Genomic DNA, 23,373 nt, shown 5'->3' on the forward strand with positions numbered 1-23,373 from the left:
AAATGATGTCTTCATGTCTCTATATGTTTGTACTCACATGATTGTAAGGGAGGAGTCTCTTAATTGGGCTCAGGTATATATTGATGCAAAGTACTACTTGGAATTGTACCTTGACAAAGGTCCATGGCTAGGACCGAAACGTCGGAGCTTTACTATGATGCTGTAAATTTTTTTTAAAAAGATTAAATAAAAACTCATTTTAGAAGACTGGTGAGTGCACCCCCTTTGTTCATTTTTTTATATATATATTATATATTATATATATATATATATATATATATATATATATACACATACACACACCTATGTATACACATACAAAACCCCAGGGTGAGAAGTGTAAAGCGGAGTTATTGTACCAACTACCGCATCAGGAGAGACCATTCTCCGATCGCAGAATCTTTCTTTTAAATATGCTAGGTACCAGACATAAAAACGATAACAGATCCTACCTCTGCCTTTATGGTAAGGATAAGAAGCGATATATATATATATATATATATATATACACACACACACACACACATAAATCTACACACATATACATACACAACACACACATCTCCACACATCCATATGCGTACCTACATACAAGATTGGTAGGTAACGATAATATGTAAAATTAGAACATGAGCAATAGTTAGAGCCATGGAAGGAAGGAACTGAGCCCACAGGACTAACTCCAGCATGTGTATGTTCTATAGCAAGGCTTAGGATAAATATATGTGGCTTACCTCAATGCAGAGAGACTGCTCAAGCGTCGCGTGTGGCCGTCATTCTGTTACGGTGTAAGGGGCAGGATATTGTAGCAGCGTGCTGTCCCAGACTGGTATCTCATGGGACCCTTCAGTTACTCGTGTGCTCATCTTATTAGTTGAGCTATATTTGTGTGCAGAAGAGTAACAATCTACCTACTAAAGGGATTACTGCCCCTGAAAAGTGAGCTGTGTAATAACAGAGTCCTCCCAACATATTAAAAGGGAGACCTGTCCCTTGGGGAAATCCACAGCGCACTCCCCCCATCTAAACAGGAGATAAGGCCTGTCACTTGGAGAAGTGGGCATCCCAGCCTCTAATGCTGGGCCACAGGGTTGGTAAGCCCAGTCTGGAATTCCCGTTCCTGATATGGATGATTCGGGAGGACCAGACCCAAGGCCTGCCCCCTCAGTCAACACTGGGTTGAAAACCAACCCAATGGGGAGTACTCCACACCCACAGATATCGTTCCAATATTTTTGTATATGTGCTGCTGAAGTGTGCACTGGAACGCTTGCCATCCTTGCGCAGAGTGCTAATTAACCTTTCTGGAATAAGGCTTGTCCATAGACTACCCGATTAGCAGAGATAGTAGAAAAAAGGTACATATATATTAGGGTTGTGCAGGCTCGGATAGGTTCGAGTTTGCACGCTGAGTTCGGATTTTTCCCTCCAAAAAACGGAACTCAGAAAGAGGCAAAACGTCATCTTGCATGGACAATCATCATCATTCCTGGACAAAAGTGCTACTGGCGCTGTACCTGCTGCTCCAGCATACCCCCTCATGAGGGGGAGTTCGATACATATGGCGCCGCTGTGCAGGACGCGCCATAACTGTTTACGGCGTGTCTCAAGCCGGGTCCGTGCGCTTATGAAGATAGCGAACTTATGAGCCACAGCTGCCCGCCTTCCAAACCCCGGGAGGGCAAGCGCTACCAACGCTGACAGCCGCGTGCGCACACAGTGAGGGAGAGCCCGACTATAAAAGGCGCCGCTAGTATGCATGACGCGCCATTTCCGCCCCCGCTGCCCCGGTAATAACCAGGGATTCTGTACAGCACCTGGTGACCGGAAGTCAAGGAGAGGGTGGTGCGGGGGGAGGGGAAGTCGGGTCCTCCTACAGTGACAGTGTCACTGAGCCCAGTTATACATCCACTGCTCCTGCTAATCAGGAGCAGTGGTCATACTCACAACTGCTGCGGCCGGGATACTGGGCTGAGGGGGCAGAGGGGAACCTGGACACATGCCGGTGTCAGCAGTGGCGGCTCCTCTCGGGGTCCGATGACTCCATATTTGGGTGTGCCCCCTCCTCAGGGTCACCGGACACAGACTGCAGTAGCCGTGTGGTGCCCTTCCCGGCGGCTCCCACGTAGCAGGCAGACTGCCACAGTAAGCAGCCTGCCTGTCCTCATGCTTGTAAATAAAATTAAAAAAAGATATATATGACAAAGGCTGGAGAGAGCCTGATGTGCGACCGGCTCTCTCGGGCACATTCTAAAAACTGGGGCTGATGGGGCACAGAGGGGGAGGAGCCAGTCACACTTCTCAATTTATTTAAAGTGCCAGGCTCTGCTCTACCACCGTCTATACCCCACTGTCTTGAACTCCAGTGTCCCCTAGTGGATGAAGGAGAAAGTACGATAAGTAGAGGACTGACAGGAGAAAGCAGAGACAGCAGGATAATGGACACGCCAGACATCCAACCAGCCCAATTCAGCAATCAATTTAAAAAAGGGAGACGGGGAAGGAGGTAGGGAAGAAATGGACTCTCACCAACGGTCCAGGGATGGATCCATTACGTTGTTAAAATCACCCAAGCAAATAACAGCCCTCCCTGCGCTTTTACTTACTGCAGTTCTCTTTGGAGGGTTGCTGATACATAGAGTTGCTCTACTATGTATTGTTGTTGTAGCTTTACTGCTGTTTGTTTCTTTGTTGGTTCCTCCTCCTTTCTCTTTGTCCTCTGTTGTCTCTGCTCTCCTTCTCTGTTCAGGCTTTATTCATCTTAACTGAGCTCGGTGGGGTATAGAGGGGGAGGAACCAACTTCTATTCTAATAAATTCTTAAAGTGCCATCTCTACTCATCCACCCGTCTATAACCCAGTGAATATACTCCAGTGCCCCCTATGGAATCGGAGAAAGGGATTTATCGGTAAATTTAAAAAATCCTATTTTTAATAACAATTTTATCTGTATACAGTAGATTCATCAAGTATTACATTTGTATCTCTTTATGGGTGAGGTGTCTGCGGTGGGAGGGGAAAGGAGGTAGCTGCACATAAGTGTGATAAGTAACATTGTCCATTTCCTTATCCTAGCTTTAAGTAGCTACTCTTTCACTGAGGTATGTCAGAAGAATCTGCATCATTTCTATGCTGTAACAATATTTACACCCTAAGGATATGTTTTCTTCTGTCTCCAGTTTTTGGCTTTCTATTAAGTAGTGAGAGCTGGGTTCTCTATTTTTGTGTTTACTTTATTTAAAAAAGCAATAAAACTTGATTTAAAATAAAAAATGATCAAGTGACCAAGATCTTGAATAACGCCACTTACTTGCTATAGAGCACAGGTTCTCAAACTCTGTCCTCAGGACCCCCAACAGTGCATGTTTTCCAGGTCTACTCACAGAATCAAGAGTGAAATTAATTAGCTCCACCTGTGGATCTTTTAAAATGTGTCAGTGAGTAATGAATACACCTGTGCACCTGCTGGGTGACTTGGGAAATGTGTCAGTGAGTAATGAATACACCTGTGCACCTGCTGGGTGACCTGGGAAATGTGTCAGTGAGTAATGACTACACCTGTGCACCTGCGGGGTGACCTGGAAAACATTGAACTGTGTGGGGTCTTGAGGACAGAGTTTGAGAACCACTGCTATAGAGGATGCATAATGCACCTCTTTGGTAAACTTATAGGAAAGAAGAATACCTGTTGGACATTGGCAAAGACTGCTGCCTGCTCCATCCTGGTGATTATAACCTGTGGGCTTGTTGTGTACTGTAATAACAGCTCAATGTCACGGTGCCATGTATTTCCAACAGCGACAATCTGCTGAGGTGTTCCATCTCTATTCTCAGCTGACACCATTTTCTTGTAGGTTTCTAAAATGACTGACATCTGAAAACAAGGACACCAATAAAATTGGGAAACAAGTAATTAATAGATTTCATAATGTGAAATAACAAGACTATAGAGATATCAATGATCAGTCACTAATGAACTACTTTAAGCTCAGGCCAAAAAAGTGCAATACTTCCACTTTCAAAAAATCTGTAAGGAAAAAAAAAAAAAAAAGACCTCTGGAGGGAGCTCTTAGTCCACAAATCAATGGGAAATCTAGTTATGAAACAATGTATCATTTCTTAAATGTTAGCTCCTGTGTACAAGTTTAGCATTGTTAACTATTCCAATGACCTTATTATTCTGTGATTGTACTTTCAAAAGACACAATGTAATATTTGTATATGATCTTCAAGCCAATACAATATTATTATTGAAAAAAATAAATGTTATCTAATTAGAGGTAGAGAAATGCTTCAACAGGAATTGCACATAGACAATAAGGGGTAAATGAGAATTTTTATAAGTGGAGATGTTGCCCATAGCAACCAGATTCTAGCTATTATCTTCTAGAAGCTGCTAGTTAAATGTTAAGTAGAATCTGATTGGTTTCTATGGGCAACATCTCCACTTCTGAAAACTCTCACTTTAGTAAATATAATCCTTAGGGGTAAATTTAATAAAGTGAGTTTTCAGAAATGGAGATGTTGCCTATAGCAACCAATCAGATTCTACTTAATATTTAACTGGCAGCTTCTAGAGATAATAGCTAGAATCTGATTGGTTGCTATGGGCAACATCTCCGCTTATAAAAACTCTCACTTTAGTAAATATAACCCCTAACTCTCAGTGGGACTGTGCTTTATGGCAATATTCACATGTAGGAAACATTAAAGCCGCATACACATGAAGTGCTGTATGAATGATATTGGTGAAAGATTTCCCTTGAACTTCCTGTAGTGTAGGACAAATGATATTGGGTGTACATCCTGAAAGATATCTTTCAGTGAAGTCATCCTGTCACATCTCTGAACAGGTAATTCTTGACGATATCATCCAAATTGGCCTGCATGTACGGAGAACCAAAGATATCGTTATCGTCCAGCAGGAACACGCGTCGTTCATTGCATACACACGGAACGATATATCGTTGAACGATATCGTTATCGTTCAAAGATATTGTCTCGGGTGTACGTCCCTTTAGAATATACTACAAAATATGTATAACACAATTGTTGATATTAGAAGATGCTCTCATACTGGATTAGTTTGTTCTAATTAATGTTCAGCTTTCAAACATAGGAAACTAAACAAACAAAGTCCACATACAGATGTGTCCTCATACATCCTTTCTGCAGTCATGCCAAACAGCCCCTCTTGGCGCGCCAGGTCCCATATGACTCTGCGAGCGTCGGGCGAAAAAGACGTGGTCGCAATGTGATGCAACTAGGATGCACTAGCAGACTGTGCTGATTAATTTGATATGCAACACTTGTATATGTGTGTGCGACTGAGTCTCAGAATCTATATATACAAAATGCTACGATCTAATGGCTGCAGCTTTTTTCCACGCCAAGTTCCGTTGTGCTCATATACAGACTCAGTCAAACACAGATATACAAGTGTCACATATCACATTAATCAGCAGAGTCTGCTGGTGCGTCCTAGTACATCAGACTACGACTAAGATGCATTTATGAGTGAAAAGAACTGAAAGACTCGTAGCGCTAGCAGAGTCACACGGGAACTGGCACCAGGTATCTCGGGCCACATGGCGTACTCAGGCTAGATGTATGAGGACACATCTGTATGCACATATACAAAGGTATTTGGAATCTGGGCCCATCAGTGTAACGTACATGGAAACTACAGTGTCCTCTCACCTGTGGCCCGGCTTTGGAGAACAGTACTTCCACCTCATCAAGAATTAGATGGCAGATCCTCAGGAAAAAGAGCCCATGATGCACCAAACATCTCAGCAAACTCTGTGGGGTAGTGACGATCACTTCACCTAATGGTACACATGAATGCAAGAGTTTAAGCATACTCTGTCTATACAATCAAGGGAACGTGTATATAAGGTCAAACACCAATATAGGTATGTATGGTCTCAGAGATGTCCATGATGTCCCAAGCATTGGAGCAGGCTGTGTATGGTAATGATACTAATAAAGAGAAGAGCTTGTAATACCCACAAGTCTCATCTAGGGTTGTTTTAAGATTTCTTTGAATTTTGCATTTATATATTTAATACTAGTGTTGAACAAAGAGAGCACTATGAACTATTTTAATATTTTTAACTGTCATGGTGATTAAATGTGGTGGCACATCTGTAGAATGTATTGGGCAGTGAAAGGTGGATGAGGTTTAACGGAGTCTAAGGGGGGAATATAACAGTTTTCTTGCACCTGATCTCCTAACTAAAGTGATGGGGCGATATTCAATTGTTTGTGCCAGCAGACAAGTTACTTGGCGCCTATTACTTATAAGTCTCCCACAAATGCAAAGCACTGAAAGCCAGACTTCTCACAAGTTTCCGCTCACCACCTTAGGAGGGGGCAAAAAGAAATGATGAGCACCATTGGCACAAGCAATTGAATTGCTCTAGTCACTTTAGACAGGAGCAGCAGGCATTCCCCTCTAAGGGGTATATTTAATAAAGTGCGATTTTGTAGAAGTGGAGTTGCCCAAAGCAACCTATCAGAAACTACTTATTTATCTAGCACCTTCTAGGAGATAACAGCTACAATCTGATTGGTTGCTATGGGCAAAAACTCCACTTCTAAAAACCCGCACTTTAGTAAATATACCCCTAATGGCTCGATTCAATTAAACGCAAATTGAATAGCTCTGGCAAGGAGCTCCCGAAGCTATTCAATTAAGTGCACTGTTAACCCAGACTAAGTATTTATTCTTTTATCCCCCCTGGGGTGCGAGCAGAAATCTGACAAAACTAAAGGCGCGAGTCTATTTTCTGTCCTTAGCGCCACGGAAACAGCAGCGCGCCGGGCATTTTTGTCTGAGAATGCCGGTTCTCGTGACTAAACACCATTTTAAGGGACGCAAGAACCGTCATTCTCCAACAAAACTGCACGCTGAATTGAATAGCTCCTCCACAATTTGTTTTGAATTGAATCGAGCCCTAAGAGTCTAATGCTAGTTCCAACGGATATCCAAATTATCCTGTAAAAACAGGGACAAATGTGCTATCTGAAAAGAACATCCTCTTCTCGCACCAAGAAACATAAGTCTTCTAGACCCTATGATGATTCCTAGACGACACAGGCTTTCTAGCTCTAATTATCATCTATATAATACATTTTCCTTAAGAAGCATGGCTTCTATGCTACCCCGTAAAAGCTAAAAACGCCAGGCCCAGATGGCAAAAAACAGTCCCCAGTTAAGAGTCAACAGACACACTGACATCTTGAGAAGGTCTATTTACTACAATCATTGTGACTGTCTAGGACCACCTACAGTACCCAAAACCCATTCAAGAATGCATGCAAATATTGTCACCAAAGGAAATAGATCAAGCAGATGGCAATACCATTGAACTGACAGGGCATCCCCAAGGAGTGATTACGAATCCCTTGAGCAGAATTGCTCCATCTTGCCTTTGACTCAACAGGCATGTCAAACATGCGGCCCGCTGCCCGAATAAACATTTTATGAGGCCCGACAGGGTGGGCCCACATATATAATATACGGCCCACACCCCTGCCACAATCCAAGCTCAGCTCCGATCGGGCAGTGTTTACTCTATTTATAGCTGGCAACGCTGGTCTCTCAAGCAATCAGATGCCTCTGATCGCTTCAGAGGCCAGCATTCCCAGTGATGCAGCGCGTGGGTGACGTCATGACATTACCCGCGTCTCCCGCGATGAGAGGAGCCTACGCGTGCCGCTCTGGATGTAATTAGATTCAGTCAGCGGCAGCATCTACACGGGACGGCCATCGTGAAGAAAGGTAAGTATTGCACAGGTGAGTGGGGCCTGTTGTATACTGGGAGGGGGCACAGCATAAGGAGCTTTACTGGGGGCACAACATAACGGGCTCTGCATAAGGGGCATTACTGGGGGATCTGCATAAGGGGCACTACTAAGGCCATTACTGGGGGCTCTGCTTAAGGGGAACTACTAGTGATATTACTGGGGGATCTGCATAAGGGGCACTACTGGGGGCTCTGCTTAAGGGACATTACTGGGGGCACAACATAAGGGGCATTACTGGGGGCACAACATAAGGGGCATTACTGGGGGCACAACATAAGGGGCATTACTGGGGGCACAACATAACGGGCTCTGCATAAGGGGCATTACTGGGGGCTCTGCTTAAGGGACATTACTGGGGGCTCTGCTTAACGGGCATTACAGGGGGCACAACATAAGGAGCATTACTAGGGGCACAACATAAGGGGTACTACTGGGAGCACAATATAAGGGGCATTGCATAATGGGCAAAAATTCATGGGGCATTGCATAAGGGGCACTACTACAGGGGGCACTGCATTGGTTTTTATTAATAATAAACCTTTCAAAATTGCATACACTTTTTTTTGTTGCGCCCCACACACACTTAAGACCTTGAATATTCGGCCCGGTTGGTATTTTGAGTTTGACATGCCTGCTCTACAAAATGCTTGATGTTTTCAACCGCTGTGCCGCATCACACTAGTGTGCCGTGGCCGGTTGTGAAGTGTGCCGCAGCCGTCCGAGCCGCCGGGCACATTTTACAGTACTGCAACAGCCCGAGCCGCTAAGCTCCTCTGGGAGACTCAGGCGCGTCTGGGCAGTGACCTGCAAAAGATGCGTCGGCGTGATATCAGTTCATGCACGCCGCTTTGGCTATGCTCCTCCAGCCATTCAGCCTGCGTGCTGCGCCAATCAGCCAGTCCGCGCTCTCTCTCTCTTACCTCCTGTCCGGCCGCCTGCCTGGAAGCCCGCCGGCACGCTTGCTCGTATACTTGCCAATGTATACGTGTTTATTCCTGCGGAGACCAACGTATGTGTGTTTTATTTTTCTGGGGCCAATGTATGTGTGTTTATTCCTGCGGAGGCCAATGTCGTGTGTTTTATTCCTGCGGACGCCAATGTATGTGTGTTTATTCCTGCGGACGCCAATGTATGTGTGTTTTATTCCTGCGGACGCCAGTGTATGTGTGTTTATTCCTGTGGAGGCCAATGTATGTGTGTTTTATTCCTGCGGAGGCCAATGTGTATGTTTTTTCATCTGTCTCGCACGCCGCATTGCAGGATGGTGTGCCTTGGAAATTTTCAAATCTTGCGCTGTGTGCCTCAAGTTGAAAAAGGGTGAAAATCACTGATGTAGGAAGTCTACCAGTTTTCCACGCCTCTAATGAACACACTGAAGATCGACGATACAATCTGCTCTGAACGGCACATGATCCTGCCGATTTCCTCTATTGCGAAGTGATGTTTTTGTGCCTCCCTACTGATTAATTTATGTAACCACAGTAACATTCGTAGACTGAACCCTTAGAGTTCTTTGTATGGGGAACAGGGTGGTATATAGTGATTCATTTGATATGCAACACTTGAATATCTGTGTGCGGAATGGGACTGAAATGCCGGCGGTAAGTTACCTAAATCTCCCCTCTCCCCCCTAACACTCTCCTAGGGGTGCCTAACCCTAAGTCCCCCCCCCCAGGGTGCCTAAACCTAACCCCCTTCCCGTACCCTAAACCTAACCCTCACGAGGGGGGGTGTCTATCCTGAACCTCCCCCTGGTGGTGCCTAACCCTAACCCCTAGGGGTTCCTAACCCTAATTCCCCCCCCAAACCTAACCCCGCTAGAGCCCCTAATTCTAACCACCCGCGGCTAACGCTAAGGGCGCCCCGGACTTGCCTTCGTTCGGGCTGGCATCCTCGACGTTCCGGCGTCGGGATTAACATAGGCGTTGGTATTTCAACGCCTATGTTAAATCCCTTGCCGGGATTCCGCTGACAGGATTGAGACCGGTAGCCATGCGGCCATCGGTCTCATAACTACATCCCCTGTGTGCGACTGAGTCTCTGAACCTGTATACAAAGTACTACAATGTAGTGCCCGGGGTTTTTTTCCACACCAAGTTCCGTTGTGCTTCATTGTATGAGTCGCAATCAATGCATACAGAACATTCCAAAGTGCATGACCAGATTGATTTGTGAAACAAAATGTGATTCATTTATATAATAAAATCGACTACCGATAAAAATTATATCATCATGTTGGAATCTAATAGTGTGTACTCAGAGATGCATTGGAAAGAGAGAAAGGCAGTGATAGAAATAGTGGGGCGAGGGACAAGGAAAGGTGGGAAAGAGAGAAAAGGGGATAGGGAGAGAGGTGAGGAGGAAAGGAAGTGTCAGAGGAAGAAAGAGTGGGAGAAAAGAGGAAGAAAGAGCGGGAGAGAAGAAGAAAAAAATTGAGCAGGGGGTGGAGACAGGAAAGAAGTTAAAGCCAGGCAATGCAGAGCATTACAGTTAGTAGTTTCTAAAGTGCAAAATATCGTATAAAGGACTTCTAGTATGAACATTTTGTTATTCTTTAGTTGATCCCTATCCAAGTCTACTTACATGTAAACAAATAAAATTAAAACGATGATAGTCCAATTTTTATATTTCCATCCAAAGACAAACAGAAAAAAAATTTACTATATAACCAAAATAGCACCTTATAATCAACAGTGTACAGTATAACGTTTAACTCACACTGCTTTCTAAGGTTAACGCTCTCAACCTCCTCCTTTTTAAGTCCAACCAACAGAAGCATGGGGCTTATCGGATGGATGCATTTACTGTAGCCCAGGAGCAGATTGTACACTTCATGAGCCTTGTCCCATCCCGGGCAGATGATCACTGCATAGGGCTGAGATAATATTTGTATGAGCCTCAATAATTTGTATTCTCTACTACAAATGTGTAGCTCTGAAGGAGAATGATCTCCTGAAAGCTGTTACACTTACGAGTCAGATGCAGATAAATCATACATATATACACACGCAAAAGATAGATATATTATATAATATATAATATGAGTTATGGTAAAACTTGCCTTCGATAACTCTCTTTCTTCGAAGTCCATAGGGAGATCTTCGGGGTGTAGGTGGTGGATGAGGACTTGGCAACGAACAGTTAAAGATTTGCTCCCAGGATGCAACAGTCCTTCCCCCTATACCCCACCCCCTAGCCAGAGCACTTCAGCTTGTGACAAGCCTAAGGCCGAAGGAGGAGAGGAGAGAAGGAAGACTGTTACACACAAGAATCATTCTCACACAGAAGGAGATGGGAAACAGGTTACCAAGAAACATAGCTGATTGAAGCCAGTTGCGTCAAGGCGGGTGCCCTGTGGACCGTATGGACTTCGAAGAAAGAGTTAACGAAGGTAAGTTTTACCATAACTCTCCTTTTCTTCTTCACGGACCATAGGGCTCCACAGCGAGAACTTGGGGATGTCCCAAAGCAGTTATTCAAGGGAGGGGACGCTCCTGAGCAGATAGGAGAATCTGGCATCCACATGAAGCATCCTTAGAGTCAAATGTATCGAAGGCATAGAACCTAAGAAAAGTGTGAACAGAAGACCACGTGGTAGCCTTACAAAGCTGGTCAGCTGTGGCGCCACAGCGAACTGCCCACGAGGGCCCCACAGAACAGTGACAGTAGCCGGTACAGGAAAGCCTACCTGCATGTAAGCTTGTGAGATAGTCATGCAAAGCCATCTAGCCAATGTCTGTTTATTGGCTGGCCAACCCTTCTTGTGAAATCCAAACAGGACAAGAGGGTGTATGTTTTCCTGAGAGCATGGACCACATCCAATGAGGCCTCACCTACAGAGAGGTCTGGTGATTGGAAGGCCGGGACTACGATTTCCTTTGGGCGGACGCCATAGCCAGAAGAAAAAAAAAGTATTTGCTGTAAGCCACTTGAGATCCACAAATTCCAAAGGTTCAAAAGCAGTGCCCTGTAAGGCCCGAAGAACCACTGAAAAATCCCATGGAGCCACAGGAGGGACAAAGGGAGGCTGTATGCGGAGGACACCTTCAAGGAAAGTGTGGAAATCCAGCATTGAAGCAATTCAGACAGAGCATAGACGTGTACGTTCAGCAAAGTAAGGCGGAGCCCAAGATCCAATCCAGCTTCGAGGAAGGCCAGGACTCTAGAGACCCAAAACACATGAGGTTCATAGCAGAGGCCGGCATAGAGGCTCGGAGAATTCTGTAGTGTGGACCACAGAGCAAGAAAACCCTTTAGATCTCAGACCCTGAGACAACAGGTCTGGCCGCTGAGGTAGCAGGAATGGTGCGTCTATGGAGACGCTCCGAAGATCTGAGTACCAATGCCGTCTGGGCCATGCTGGGGCCACCGGCAGGGCAGTGCCTCCATCTTGTTTGAACTTCCAAAGGACTCTAGGAAGAAGGGAGACTGTAGGGAATAGGTACGCCACATGGACGGTCCACTTCCCTGATAAGGCATCTACGAAGGATGCCTCGGTGTCCCTTGTTCTGGACCCGTTCCCTGGCAGATTGTGTCTGTAGGCCATGAGATCCACTTCCAGAAGACCCCATTTATCCACTAGAGGCTAATAGACTTCTGGATGTAGATACCATTCTCCTGCATGCATGTCGAGATGGCTGAGGAAATCAGTTTCCCAGTTGAGAATCCCCGGGATGAACACTGCAGAGATGGCTGGGAGATTGCATTCAGGCCATGTAAGATTGCGGGACACTTTTGTCATTGCTGACTGACTTCAAGTGCCCCCCTGGTGACTGAGGTAGGCCACAGCCGTGGCGTGGTCAGACTGTACTTGTACTGGCCTGTTTTCCAGAATATTCTGAGCCAGAGTGAGAGCTCTGTAGATGACTTGAAGTTCCAGGATGTTGATTGGTAAGACTGCCTTGACTGGGGACCATCAGCCCTGGATGGAGTGTTGACCAGTCACTGCGCCCCAGCCCCAGAGACTTGCATCAGTTGTAAGGAGTACCCAATCCAAGATCCAAAAGGGGCGACCTTTGGTTAAATTGGATGTCTGTAGCCACCAGGAGAGGGACAGACTGACCTCTGGAGAGAGAACCATTGTTTGAGCCTTGATCCGATGGGGCAACCTGTTCCACCTGAACAGGATTAGCTGTTGCAGGGGTCTGGAGAGGAACTGAGCATTCACCGTGTCAAAGGTAGATACTATGAATCCTAGAACTTGCATTGCTGAGTGGACTGTGTAGGAATCTGCGCACACGTATTTGCAGTGTGGAGATCTTGTTTGCGGTCAGGAAGATTCTCTGATCCAATAGAGCTCCCAGATGAACCATCCTTTGTGAAGGATTCAGGGAGGATTTCTTCCAGTTGATTAACCAGCCGTGCTTTTGCAGGAAGGCAATGGTTACGTTGAAGCACCTCTGGGGAGCTTGCTAAGAAGCAAGAGGTCTTCCAGGTATGGTAGCAGCTAGATTCCCTGACTACGCAGGTGGGCCACCATTATAGCCATAATCTTGGTGAACACCCCTGGAGCTGTAGACAGTCCAAAGGGTAGAGCCTGTAATTGGAAGTGTTGCTGTAGTATAGCAAACCAGAGATATTGCTGATGAGAGGGCGCTATAGGTACAGTACATGTTGGTAAGCGTCCTGAATATCTAGAGATACCATAAAGTCCCCAGGCTCCATAGCTAGGATAATAGAGCATAGGGTTTCCATCCTGAACCTGGGTACCCTGATTAAATTGTTCAGGTATTTGAGGTTGAAGAGAGGCCAATGAGACCCATTTGGCTTCTGAACCACAAAGTAGAATAATAACCATTTCCTTGCTGTGATAGCGGGACTGGAACTATAACCCCTGCTTGCAGCAAGGACTGAATGGCTTTCTGGGTGAGCAGGGCCCTGTTCGGGTCTGATAGAGGGCCTGTGTAGAAAAATTGGTGGCGTGGCAGTCTTAGAAATGAGAGGGCGTACCCGTGGGAGACCACTTCTCTTACCCAAGCGTCTGTGGTGGTTTGACACCAGCACTGGGCAAACTGAAGAAGTTGGCCTCCTACTCTAGGATCCCCCAGGGGGAGGCCAAAGGCTTGTCCTCAGATTTTGAAGCAGGACGTCTGGTGGTCCAGGTATGCTTGGTCCTGGGCTTAGCGGTCCTAGTGGAAGCCGACTACCTATGAAAGGACTGACCCTTTGGCTTTCCTTTGGGACGAAAGGACCTAAGGGATGTTGTCCTAAGCTTTGCGGTAGCTGCTGAAGGCAGAAAGCCAGACTTTGATGCTGTTAATGTGGCTACAATCTTGTCTAAGTCTGGGCCAAACAAGATCTCCCCATTTTAAGGAAATGCTTCTAATGGAGCGTACACACGGTCAGATTTGTCAGACTTGTCAGATTTGACAGATGAACGACTGAACGATTAAACGATTTGAACGATTTGGACGATTTGACCAAAGTTTTGAACGATTTGAACGATTTGAACGATTGAACGATTTTTGACTGCATTAAAATGAATGGAATCGTCCAAGTCTGACTGCAAACCCATCAGATGTCAGATATCGTTATCTGACAAACGGGAACGCGCATCGTTGATCGTCCATCGTTCAGGCATGTCAGATATGAACGATTTTCCTTCAGATATGAACGACTGAACGATTTTTAAATCGTTATCGTCCATATCTGAAGAAAAAATCTGATCGTGTGTATGCACCATAAGGCTTTCTTAAAATCTGTATCCGCTTTCCATGACCACAGCCACAGAATGCGGTGGGCAGACACCGCCGTGGTCGATGCTGTAGACGCTAGGAGACTGGCATCCAAGGACGAATCTCCAATATATGAAGCTGCATCCCTTATGTGAGCTACATCCCGAGAGGCATCTGAGGAAGAAGATTCTTCAAGGACGTCTGCCCAGCTCTCAATTGCTTTAGCCACCCATGTAATAGCCATGGTCGGGTGAGCAATGGCGCCTGAAAGAGAGTACACAGATTTAAAGCCAGTTTCAATCTTTCTAGCCGTAGGGTCTTTTAGTGAGGAAACTGTAGGGATAGGTAATATATAGCGCTTTTAATCAAATGCGTAACATGGGAATCCACCGCTGGGTGAGTCTCCCATCTTGCACAATGAGCTGCAGGAAAAAGATAACAAGAGGTCAGGTGTTTTTGGGGCTGAAACCTCTTACTAGGCATTTGTCAAGCCGCTGCCATGTGCTCAACTAGTTGATCTGGGAGGGAAAACTCCTTTCTGTTGTTTAAATAGTGGGTGCTTTGATTTGGGGGCGGGCTCATCATCTTCTATTTATAAAGATAGATCTAACCACTCGCACCAAATCAGGTATATTAATTTTAGTCAATCTCTGCTTCGTCCCTGAAGGAGAGTCAGTATTAGAGAGATCAGCATCTTCTGCCGCCTGAGATGACACCTCAGAATCTGAGAGCTGCGTAGACTGTGAAGATAACACAGAATGCTTAGCAGTCTTACTGGGTAGGGACTTCTCACCTTGCAACATATTTTGAAAGGCTGTAAGGTAGCTGCCAGACTTTGTACTGAGTTAGAGAGTATGTCTACCCATGGAGGGGCATAGGAGGTACCTGTATTGCTTGTGGCAACCCCATAGGGGGAATTACAGCCAGGACTGCTAGGCAATAGCGGCCAGCACCTGAGAAAAGGAAGCCCAGGGGGCTCCTGAGCCGAGGTTCGGGGGGTATAGATCTTCGCATTTAAGCCTGCATCACATAATTTGCATGAGAGCAGTATGGGTGCTTGCTATTCTTGCCTTTGCTGGACATAGCTGCAGAGTAGTATAGCACACAATATGGCACTGAGTAATATGCAACCACTAGGTACAGTCAGGTGCATAAATATTGGGTGTAATTCCTACACCGTTCACCTGATTTGGATGTAATTACCCTCAAATTAAATCTGAAAGTCTGCAGTTAAAGCACATCTTGTTTGTTTCATTTCAAAGCCATTGTGGTGGTGAATAGAGGCCAAAATATGAAAATGCTGTCAATGTCCCAATATTTATGCACCTGACTGTATGTGATATAGAATGCAATATACTGATCCTGTCTTATGCTTGGGCAAGCTGTAGGAGCTCACGGCACAAAATATAGCACAGTGCAGTAACTAACTGTATGTGACAACCTTCACAAATACAAGAAATGTGAGGTACAGAAAACCCTGAATACACCTGAATGTTAGGGCAAAGATGAGATAAAAGTGAAAGATATATGCTGACAGAAAAACAGCGCTAGCATAAGTCACATACAATGCAGAAATACATATAACTGCAAAATGGCACTACAATCAACTACTCACTCCTTAAAGGCTGGTAGGCGATAGTGCTACATAACCTATCTCCAGGGAGATGTATGTAGGGGGATCGGACCCTGCGTTTCCCTGAGAGAGCTGTGGCTGAGCCTGTAGAAGATGGCAGCCGGAAACCTCTGAGGGGGCGTGGTCAGAGGAGGAGAGCAATTCAGAGAAACTAGACCTCAGAGGAATGGCACCCTGAGCTGAGGGGAGAGGCAGCTGTAATAGGGAAAACTGACCTCCCCATGCTGATTGTAAACCACCGGGACGATGGATTCCCGCTGCATGTATACCCTGGTGGTCTAGAGGATCACGTGGTCGGAGCCAGTGTTCACCCTCAGCACCTCCGGTCTGTCCCCCGAGAACTGAGGTAAGACTGTCCATCTGCGGGCCACCGCAAGCGGTGCTCTGTGCCCCCTATGGAGTCGAAGAAAAAATTTAACAAGGTAAGACCGTAAATCCTCCTTTCTTCTTCCTCCACTGGGGGGCACAGAGATCATTTGGGGACGTCCTAAAGCTATCCCCCAACGGGAGGGGATGATCCTGGGCTGCATTAAGAACCCCTTAGCTCGAAGATTGCCTCCAAAGACATGAAGGTGACATGCATGTGGCAGCTGCGCAGTACTGTACTCTAGAAACACCACGGTAAGCCACCTAAGAAGGTCCACTGACCTTATGTAAAAAGCAGTCACCACAACAGGGGCAGGATAGCCAAGCGGTGTCACCAGGATAAAATTAATTCAAAAACCGGCCAGCCCCGATTGTGAAAATCCCACAGGACCATAGAAAAATAGATCTCCGGCTCTGTCCGCGGAAAAAATACCGGAGAGCCCACAGCCCTAGGGCGACCTCCAGCGAAGAATCCGTAACGAGGGAAGTTGGAACCCCAATCCCAGGTAGGGGAGGACACAAACCTGGGACAGAACCCAAGCGTGACTGCAGAACAGCCCATTCCAAGTAGAAGATCAGAGAGGGGGAGCGACAATACAAGACGTTCAGACACCCACAGCGTGATGTGATGGCAAGTAGGAAAAAACGCTATCCAGGCAAACTAACGAATGAGCAATGTGCACTGCAATCAAGGAATCAAGGACTCCTAAGGGAGCTTACAGAAGAGTCCAAAGAACCCAGGAGAGGTTTGATGGAGCCACCTGGTGGCTGCACATAGAGGATGCCCTGAAAAATAAACGCCTGAACCTCTGGTAGGTGGTAGGAGTGGTGGCAGTCATTGGAGACCCGACAAACCAGAGACCTGTATCTCTAGGAAGAAGGCCTCAGTCCCAAACCCTGAACAATTTGCAGAAAAGAGAGGACCCACAGTAGCTGGAATGATCTGGAGAAGAAGCCTCAAACCAAACCACCTAATATGTCCTCCATCTCTGGAAAAAAAATTCTGACAGATGTGGGCTACGAGACATGCAGCAGGGTACAACTGACCTCTCTGGAAATCCTTCCTAGCTTCTAGCACGGGTGTCAGAATCTGATGGAAGTATGGGCATGGAGACCAAAGAACCGACAATAGAAGAAGACTCAGTGAAGCACCGACTGAGAGGCGGAAAGAGTTGCGTACTACGGCCGCCGTGGCAAAGCTAAGCCGCAAGGATCAAAGTGTTCCCTTCCAACTGCGACTCGCGGGAACATGGAAGTTGAGAAAGAAAACTTAGAGCGCAAACTTCCACTTTATCGCCGGAGCGACCAATAAGAGAGATCCAGGATCTCTGGAGCCGGAACAGTATCTTGGTAACTTGTAGCTGTGCGAGACACCACAATCTCGTTATCCATCAGCCCATAATCTCGTTATCCATCACTAAGCACTGAAAAGCGTCAGGATGTTGAGCGCACTCGCCCGATTGAACGGCCTGGCAGCCTAGGAGTCTGCTGTTCAAGGAGAACTGTAGGGAGGAAGGTGAGCCGTAAGAGGACGCTCTGCCCAACTGGGGGAACGGCTGACCATTTTAATGGAACCACAATAGATAGCGCCACCCTGATGGCTTATGAGAGCAAAGGGTGTCACGCTGTCGGACCAGACCAGGACCGAACAGAGCTGCAGAATGATGATTGGTAACAGGCTCCCCTGAGCAGTCAACCGTTCCAAACGGTCTAATGACAGGTTACTGGCCTCCACCTGCGAAGACATGTAACGTTATTGAGAAGGAATCCTGTCCATGATCCCAAAGAGAGCGGCTCATATCCAACTGGGTCCCCTTTAGCTACCACAATATAGGAACGGTAGCTTGCATCATCAAAAGCAGATGTGATCTATGTCTTAGGACTCAAATTTCCCTGTGAAGAGGCAGGGAATGAAACTCAGCAAACTGCAGCAATCTACACCCTGTCTGCAGGAGTGCAATAACACTTGGTGGAGATGCCAAAATAGGAACAGTAACTGGAAGACCCTTATTTTGACGGCAGGGATGAATAGCCGCAGACCCTTGGAATCCAGAAAAGCTCTCACCCCCAAGAAGAAAGGCTTCCAAGTAATTATCCATCCGTGGGACCAGTGAAGAGCTATGCTGAGACAGATGGATATACGGTGACTGAGCCAAGATAAGCAGGTCAAGAGGAGCAGCTATGATCATCCTGATCCTCATGAAAATACGAGGGGCTGTTCCTAACGATGATTCTCCTGTACAGCATACCCGAGAAAGTACTAATGACTGACTCGAATGGCAATATGTAAATAGGCATCCTGAATGTGAAAGGATGCTCTAAAATCCCCTAGTCTGAGTGAATGATGGAGCGGAGCGACCCCATGCGGAAGCTGAGAATCCTGAAGTCCCGGCTAGCGCCCAGAGAATGAGGATGGTCTGAAGCAAGCAGTCTTGCATCTGACCAGTAAGAGGCTGGTATAGTAACTTGCACCTTCAGAGACAGGGAACCAGGAGGCCAGTGGAGAGCGGACAGAGTCTCCCAGAGCTCTGGCTTTTTCTGGGAGTGCTTGGGAAACCTGATAAATTATACATGGAGTCCCAATGAAACTCTAATCTGGGCAGTGCTGGTCCATAGACAGGAACACTACCCCTGAGAGGATAGTCAGCTAGGTTGTGAAGCGTTATTCATGGTCTCTACACTACTAGAAAACACAGGAACCAGCCACCCACGCTGGGGTTCCCCAGGTGGAATTCCACCCCAACCTGTGGCAACAGACTTGACAGCTGTCTGGTGGATTATGGTCACCTACATCAGGACCCATAGAGGAGGAAGTCCTTAATCTAGAAGTGAGACCGTCTGGTGCAGAAGTCAGACCATGAATTTGGGTGCTACCTAGAGACTGTCTGGACCACAAGGACCTTCTCTAAATACAGTAGAACCTCTGACAAAAGGTTGGTGAAAACACGCCAGGAATGCAGCCAATGGACTGTCCAGGCCACCACAGCAGATGCCCGCACCTAAGAGGTTAATACTTCAATGACCTCCTAACAAAACTAGGTAGCAGCCCATCTTCCCCACAAGAGACAATAAATTGTCCTCAAACTGAGGAGCCCAGCAGCCCCTAGCCCTAGCAACCCAAGCAAAAGCAAGGTATGTGCACTAAAATAGATCAATTTGGGGATACTATCAAGCCGCCAGGGTACCGATCTAACAGTCGGGTAAAGAGCAACAACAGGAGGGAGGAGGATTCCCACGTTGCCAGACCAGTAGCTGGCAGCGGATAAACTAAAGCAATGTACTTAGATATCCAGAAGCATCCACTAGGAAGTCCTGAAGCTATGTAAAGGAAGTGAACTAGCAGGGAGACGCACTTACCTGCCCCTATCTGCGTCTGATTGCGGGTGCCGGGAGTGATGATCCTTCCCGGAGTTCCGCGGCGACCCTGGTGTCGTTAGAGTGGCATCACTTAAAATGGTGCCCGCTCCTGCTCGGCACCAAACTAAGACTGGCTGGCTGGTGGCGGTGTTAAGTGGAGAGTGGAAAGGGAGTCTGGGGGCTGCTGTGAAGAAAACTGCTAACTATTTGGTGGCCAAACTCTCCTCTCCAGGCAATACCCCAGAGTGATCCCTGTGCCCCTTAGTGGAGGAAGAAGATGATCATTTATGTACAGAGTCTGATAGTACTTTCAGTAGGTTAGGTTTAATGCACAAGATCACTGTTTATATGGCCACAAACATCGGACCAAATTTGTCTACATATACTTGCATCCTAGAAGCTCAGTGGCAAAATGTACTGACTAATAATGCTATTGGGAGACATGTTGCAGAGTCTGGTTTATACCACAGTATCAGCAGATTGTAATCTTGGATAACCTATCCGAGCAACAAGAGAGATTATAACATCAATTTGGAATGAACACATAGGGGGTATCCAATTAGCGTGATCTGCGAAAAACTGATTTTTTTTTTTGCAGATTATCTTCGTTTTTCAACAATGCATTTTTTCCCCCTATCTTATTAATTTGGTCAAAATAATAGCATATTTCTCTTGAAAACACATAGGATCCGCGATGACCTTGCAGACCTATGTGTTTTCGTCATTTAGGTTGTGAAAAAACAAGAGATATGGTAAGAACTTACCTTTGTTATCTCTGTTTCTACGAAGTCCATAGGGTCCACAGGGTTGACCTTGGGGTATACCTGGATCTGGATCCATGGGCACCACGCAGTTAAAGCTTTGCTGCTCCCAGGATGCACTTGGGTCCGTCCTCCTCTATACCCCGCCCCCGGCCACAGGCACCTCAGTTGGTAAGCAGCTAAGGCCGGAGGAGGAGACTAAACAGAGAGAAGGAAGACTGGAACACACAAGAAACCATACTCACAGAAATGGGAGACGGAAAACCGGTGACCAGCCACACAGCCCATTTGAAGCCAGGTGCGGCAGGGCGGGCGCCCTGTGGACCCTATGGACTTCGTAGAAACAGAGATAACAAAGGTAAGTTCTTACCATATCTCTTGTTTTTTACTTCAGGGTCCATAGGGGGTCCACAGGGTTGACCTTGGGGATGTCCCAAAGCAGTTCAACTAAGGGCGGGGACGCTCCTGTGCTGAAAGGAGTACCTGGCGCCCAAAGGATGCATCCTGAGAGGCGAAGGTGTCAAACGCATAGAACCTCAAAAAACGTTTGAATTGAAGACCAAGTGGCCGCCTTACACAGCTGAACAGCGGAGGCGCCACGTCTAGCAGCCCAAGAGGGACCCACAGAACGAGTGGAATGAGCCTTAACAGAGGCTGGCACAGGTAAACCCTCCTGTGCATAAGCCTCACAAATAACAGAACGAAGCCAACGGGCTAACGTTTGCTTGTTGGCAGGCCAACCCCTCTTGTGAAAACCGAAGAGGACAAACAATGAATCAGACTTCCTAACCGAAGCAGTCCGGTCCACATAGATTCTAAGTGCCCGGACTACATCTAAGGAAGCCTCACCAGCTGAAAGATCAGGTGACTGAAAAGCTGGCACAACAAGTTCCTGATTAATGTGGAACTTTGAGACCACTTTGGGCAAAAACTCAGGACAAGTGCGGAGCACCGCTCTGTCCTGATGAAAAATCAGAAAAGGGGGGCGACAGGAAAGCGCCCCCAACTCTGACACCCTCCTGGCAGAAGCAATTGCTAGGAGAAAAACGGTCTTGAACGTCAGCCACTTGAGGTCCACCACCTCAAGAGGCTCAAAAGGAGGACCCTGCAAGACCCGTAGCACCACCGCCAAGTCCCAAGGAGCCACAGGAGGCACGAAGGGAGGCTGTATCCTGAGAACATCCTGGAAAAAGGTGTGAACATCCGGTACTGTAGCAATCCGTCGCTGAAACCACACGGACAAAGCAGACACATGAACCTTCAGAGAGGCCAGGCGTAAGTCGAGGTCCAAACCTGATTGAAGGAACTCCAAGATTCTGGAAACCCGGAACACCTGAGGATCACAGTTTCTGGATTCACACCACTGAAAGTAAGTGCGCCACACCCTGTGGTAAATCCGTGCGGAGGCAGGCTTGCGTGCCCTAAGCATGGTACCAATGACCGAACTGGAGAAACCCCTAGACCTCAAGACGGCTGTCTCCAGAGCCACGCCGTCAAAAACAGCCGACCCAGATCCGGGTAAAGGCAGGGCCCTTGAGACAACAGGTCCCGACGCTGAGGAAGAAGGTAGGGAGCGTCGATGGAGAGACACCCCAGATCGGAGTACCAAGGACGTCTGGGCCACGCCGGAGCAACCAGCACGAGCGTGCCGCTGTCCTGCTTGAATTTCCGCAGAACCCGAGGAAGTAAGGATATCGGAGGAAACAGATACGCCAGGTGAAACGTCCATTTCACCGACAGCGCGTCTACCGGACTGGCGCCTGCGTCTCTTGTCCTTGACCCGTAAACGGGCAACTTGTGATTGTGACGGGAGGCCATCAAGTCCAGCTCCGCAGCCCCCACCTGTCCACGAGTAGCTGAAACACCTCTGGGTGAAGCGACCATTCCCCGGGATGCACGTCGTGACGGCTGAGGAAGTCCGCCTCCCAATTGAGGACTCCGGGAATGAAGACTGCCGAGATCGCTGGAATGTGACACTCCGCCCAAGCAAGGATGCGAGACACCTCCGACATCGCTGCCCGACTTCGAGTTCCTCCCTGGTGGTTGATATACGCCACCGAGGTGGCGTTGTCGGACTGCACCTGAACCGCCCTTCCGTGAAGAGCGGGACCGGACGACTGCAGGGCCCGATAAACCTCCCGCAGTTCCAAAATGTTGCTGGGAAGAAGAGCTTCTTCCGCAGACCAACGACCCTGAAGTGACAACGAGCCGGTCACTGCCCCCCAACCCCGAAGACTGGCATCCGTCGTGAGCAGGACCCAGTCCGGGATCCAAAAGGGGCGCCCCTCGACCAGATGAGCTGTCTGAAGCCACCAAGCCAAAGACTGCCGAACCTCCGGGGACAACACCAGCAACTGAGAGCGGATCCGGTGAGGTAACCCATTCCATTCCGATAGAATCAGCCCCTGCAGGGGCCGGGAATGGAACTGGGCAATTCCACCATGTCGAATGTTGACACCATGGAGCCCAAAACCCTCATAGCCGAATGGACCGACAGGCGGCAACTGCTCAGGCAACTGTGTATCCTCAGCTGCAGGGAGGAGACCTTCTCCGGGGTCAGGAAGATCCTTTGCTGACGAGAATCCAACAGGGCTCGCAAATGAACCATCCGCTGAGATGGAATCAGGGAGGACTTTTTCCAATTTATCAGCCACCCGTGCGCTTGCAGGCAAGCGACCGTCAAGTGGAGATGAAGAAGCAGCATCTCCGGGGAACTCGCCAGCAACAGGAGGTCGTCCAGATACGGTAGTAGCCGTACATTCTGGTTCCGA

The 23,373-nt window shown here is 47.4% G+C and overlaps 1 protein-coding gene across 1 annotated transcript in view; it reads right to left on the reverse strand.

Moving 5' to 3' along the window:
• TDRD12 (tudor domain containing 12) overlaps window positions 1–23,373 on the reverse strand; it is a 206,771-nt gene that overhangs the window by 61,553 nt on the left and 121,845 nt on the right. Inside the window, exons 16-18 of the mRNA XM_088459847.1 lie at window positions 10,530–10,686; window positions 5,700–5,827; window positions 3,685–3,873 (exon numbers count right to left, since the gene is read on the reverse strand). Of these exons, the coding sequence (XP_088315973.1) occupies window positions 3,685–3,873; window positions 5,700–5,827; window positions 10,530–10,686 (474 nt within the window). The remainder of the gene's footprint in view (window positions 1–3,684; window positions 3,874–5,699; window positions 5,828–10,529; window positions 10,687–23,373) is intronic.

This window comes from Taudactylus pleione, unplaced genomic scaffold, assembly GCF_031769625.1.
Source record: "Taudactylus pleione unplaced genomic scaffold, aTauple2 ptg000946l, whole genome shotgun sequence".
Lineage (NCBI taxonomy): Eukaryota > Metazoa > Chordata > Amphibia > Anura > Myobatrachidae > Taudactylus > Taudactylus pleione.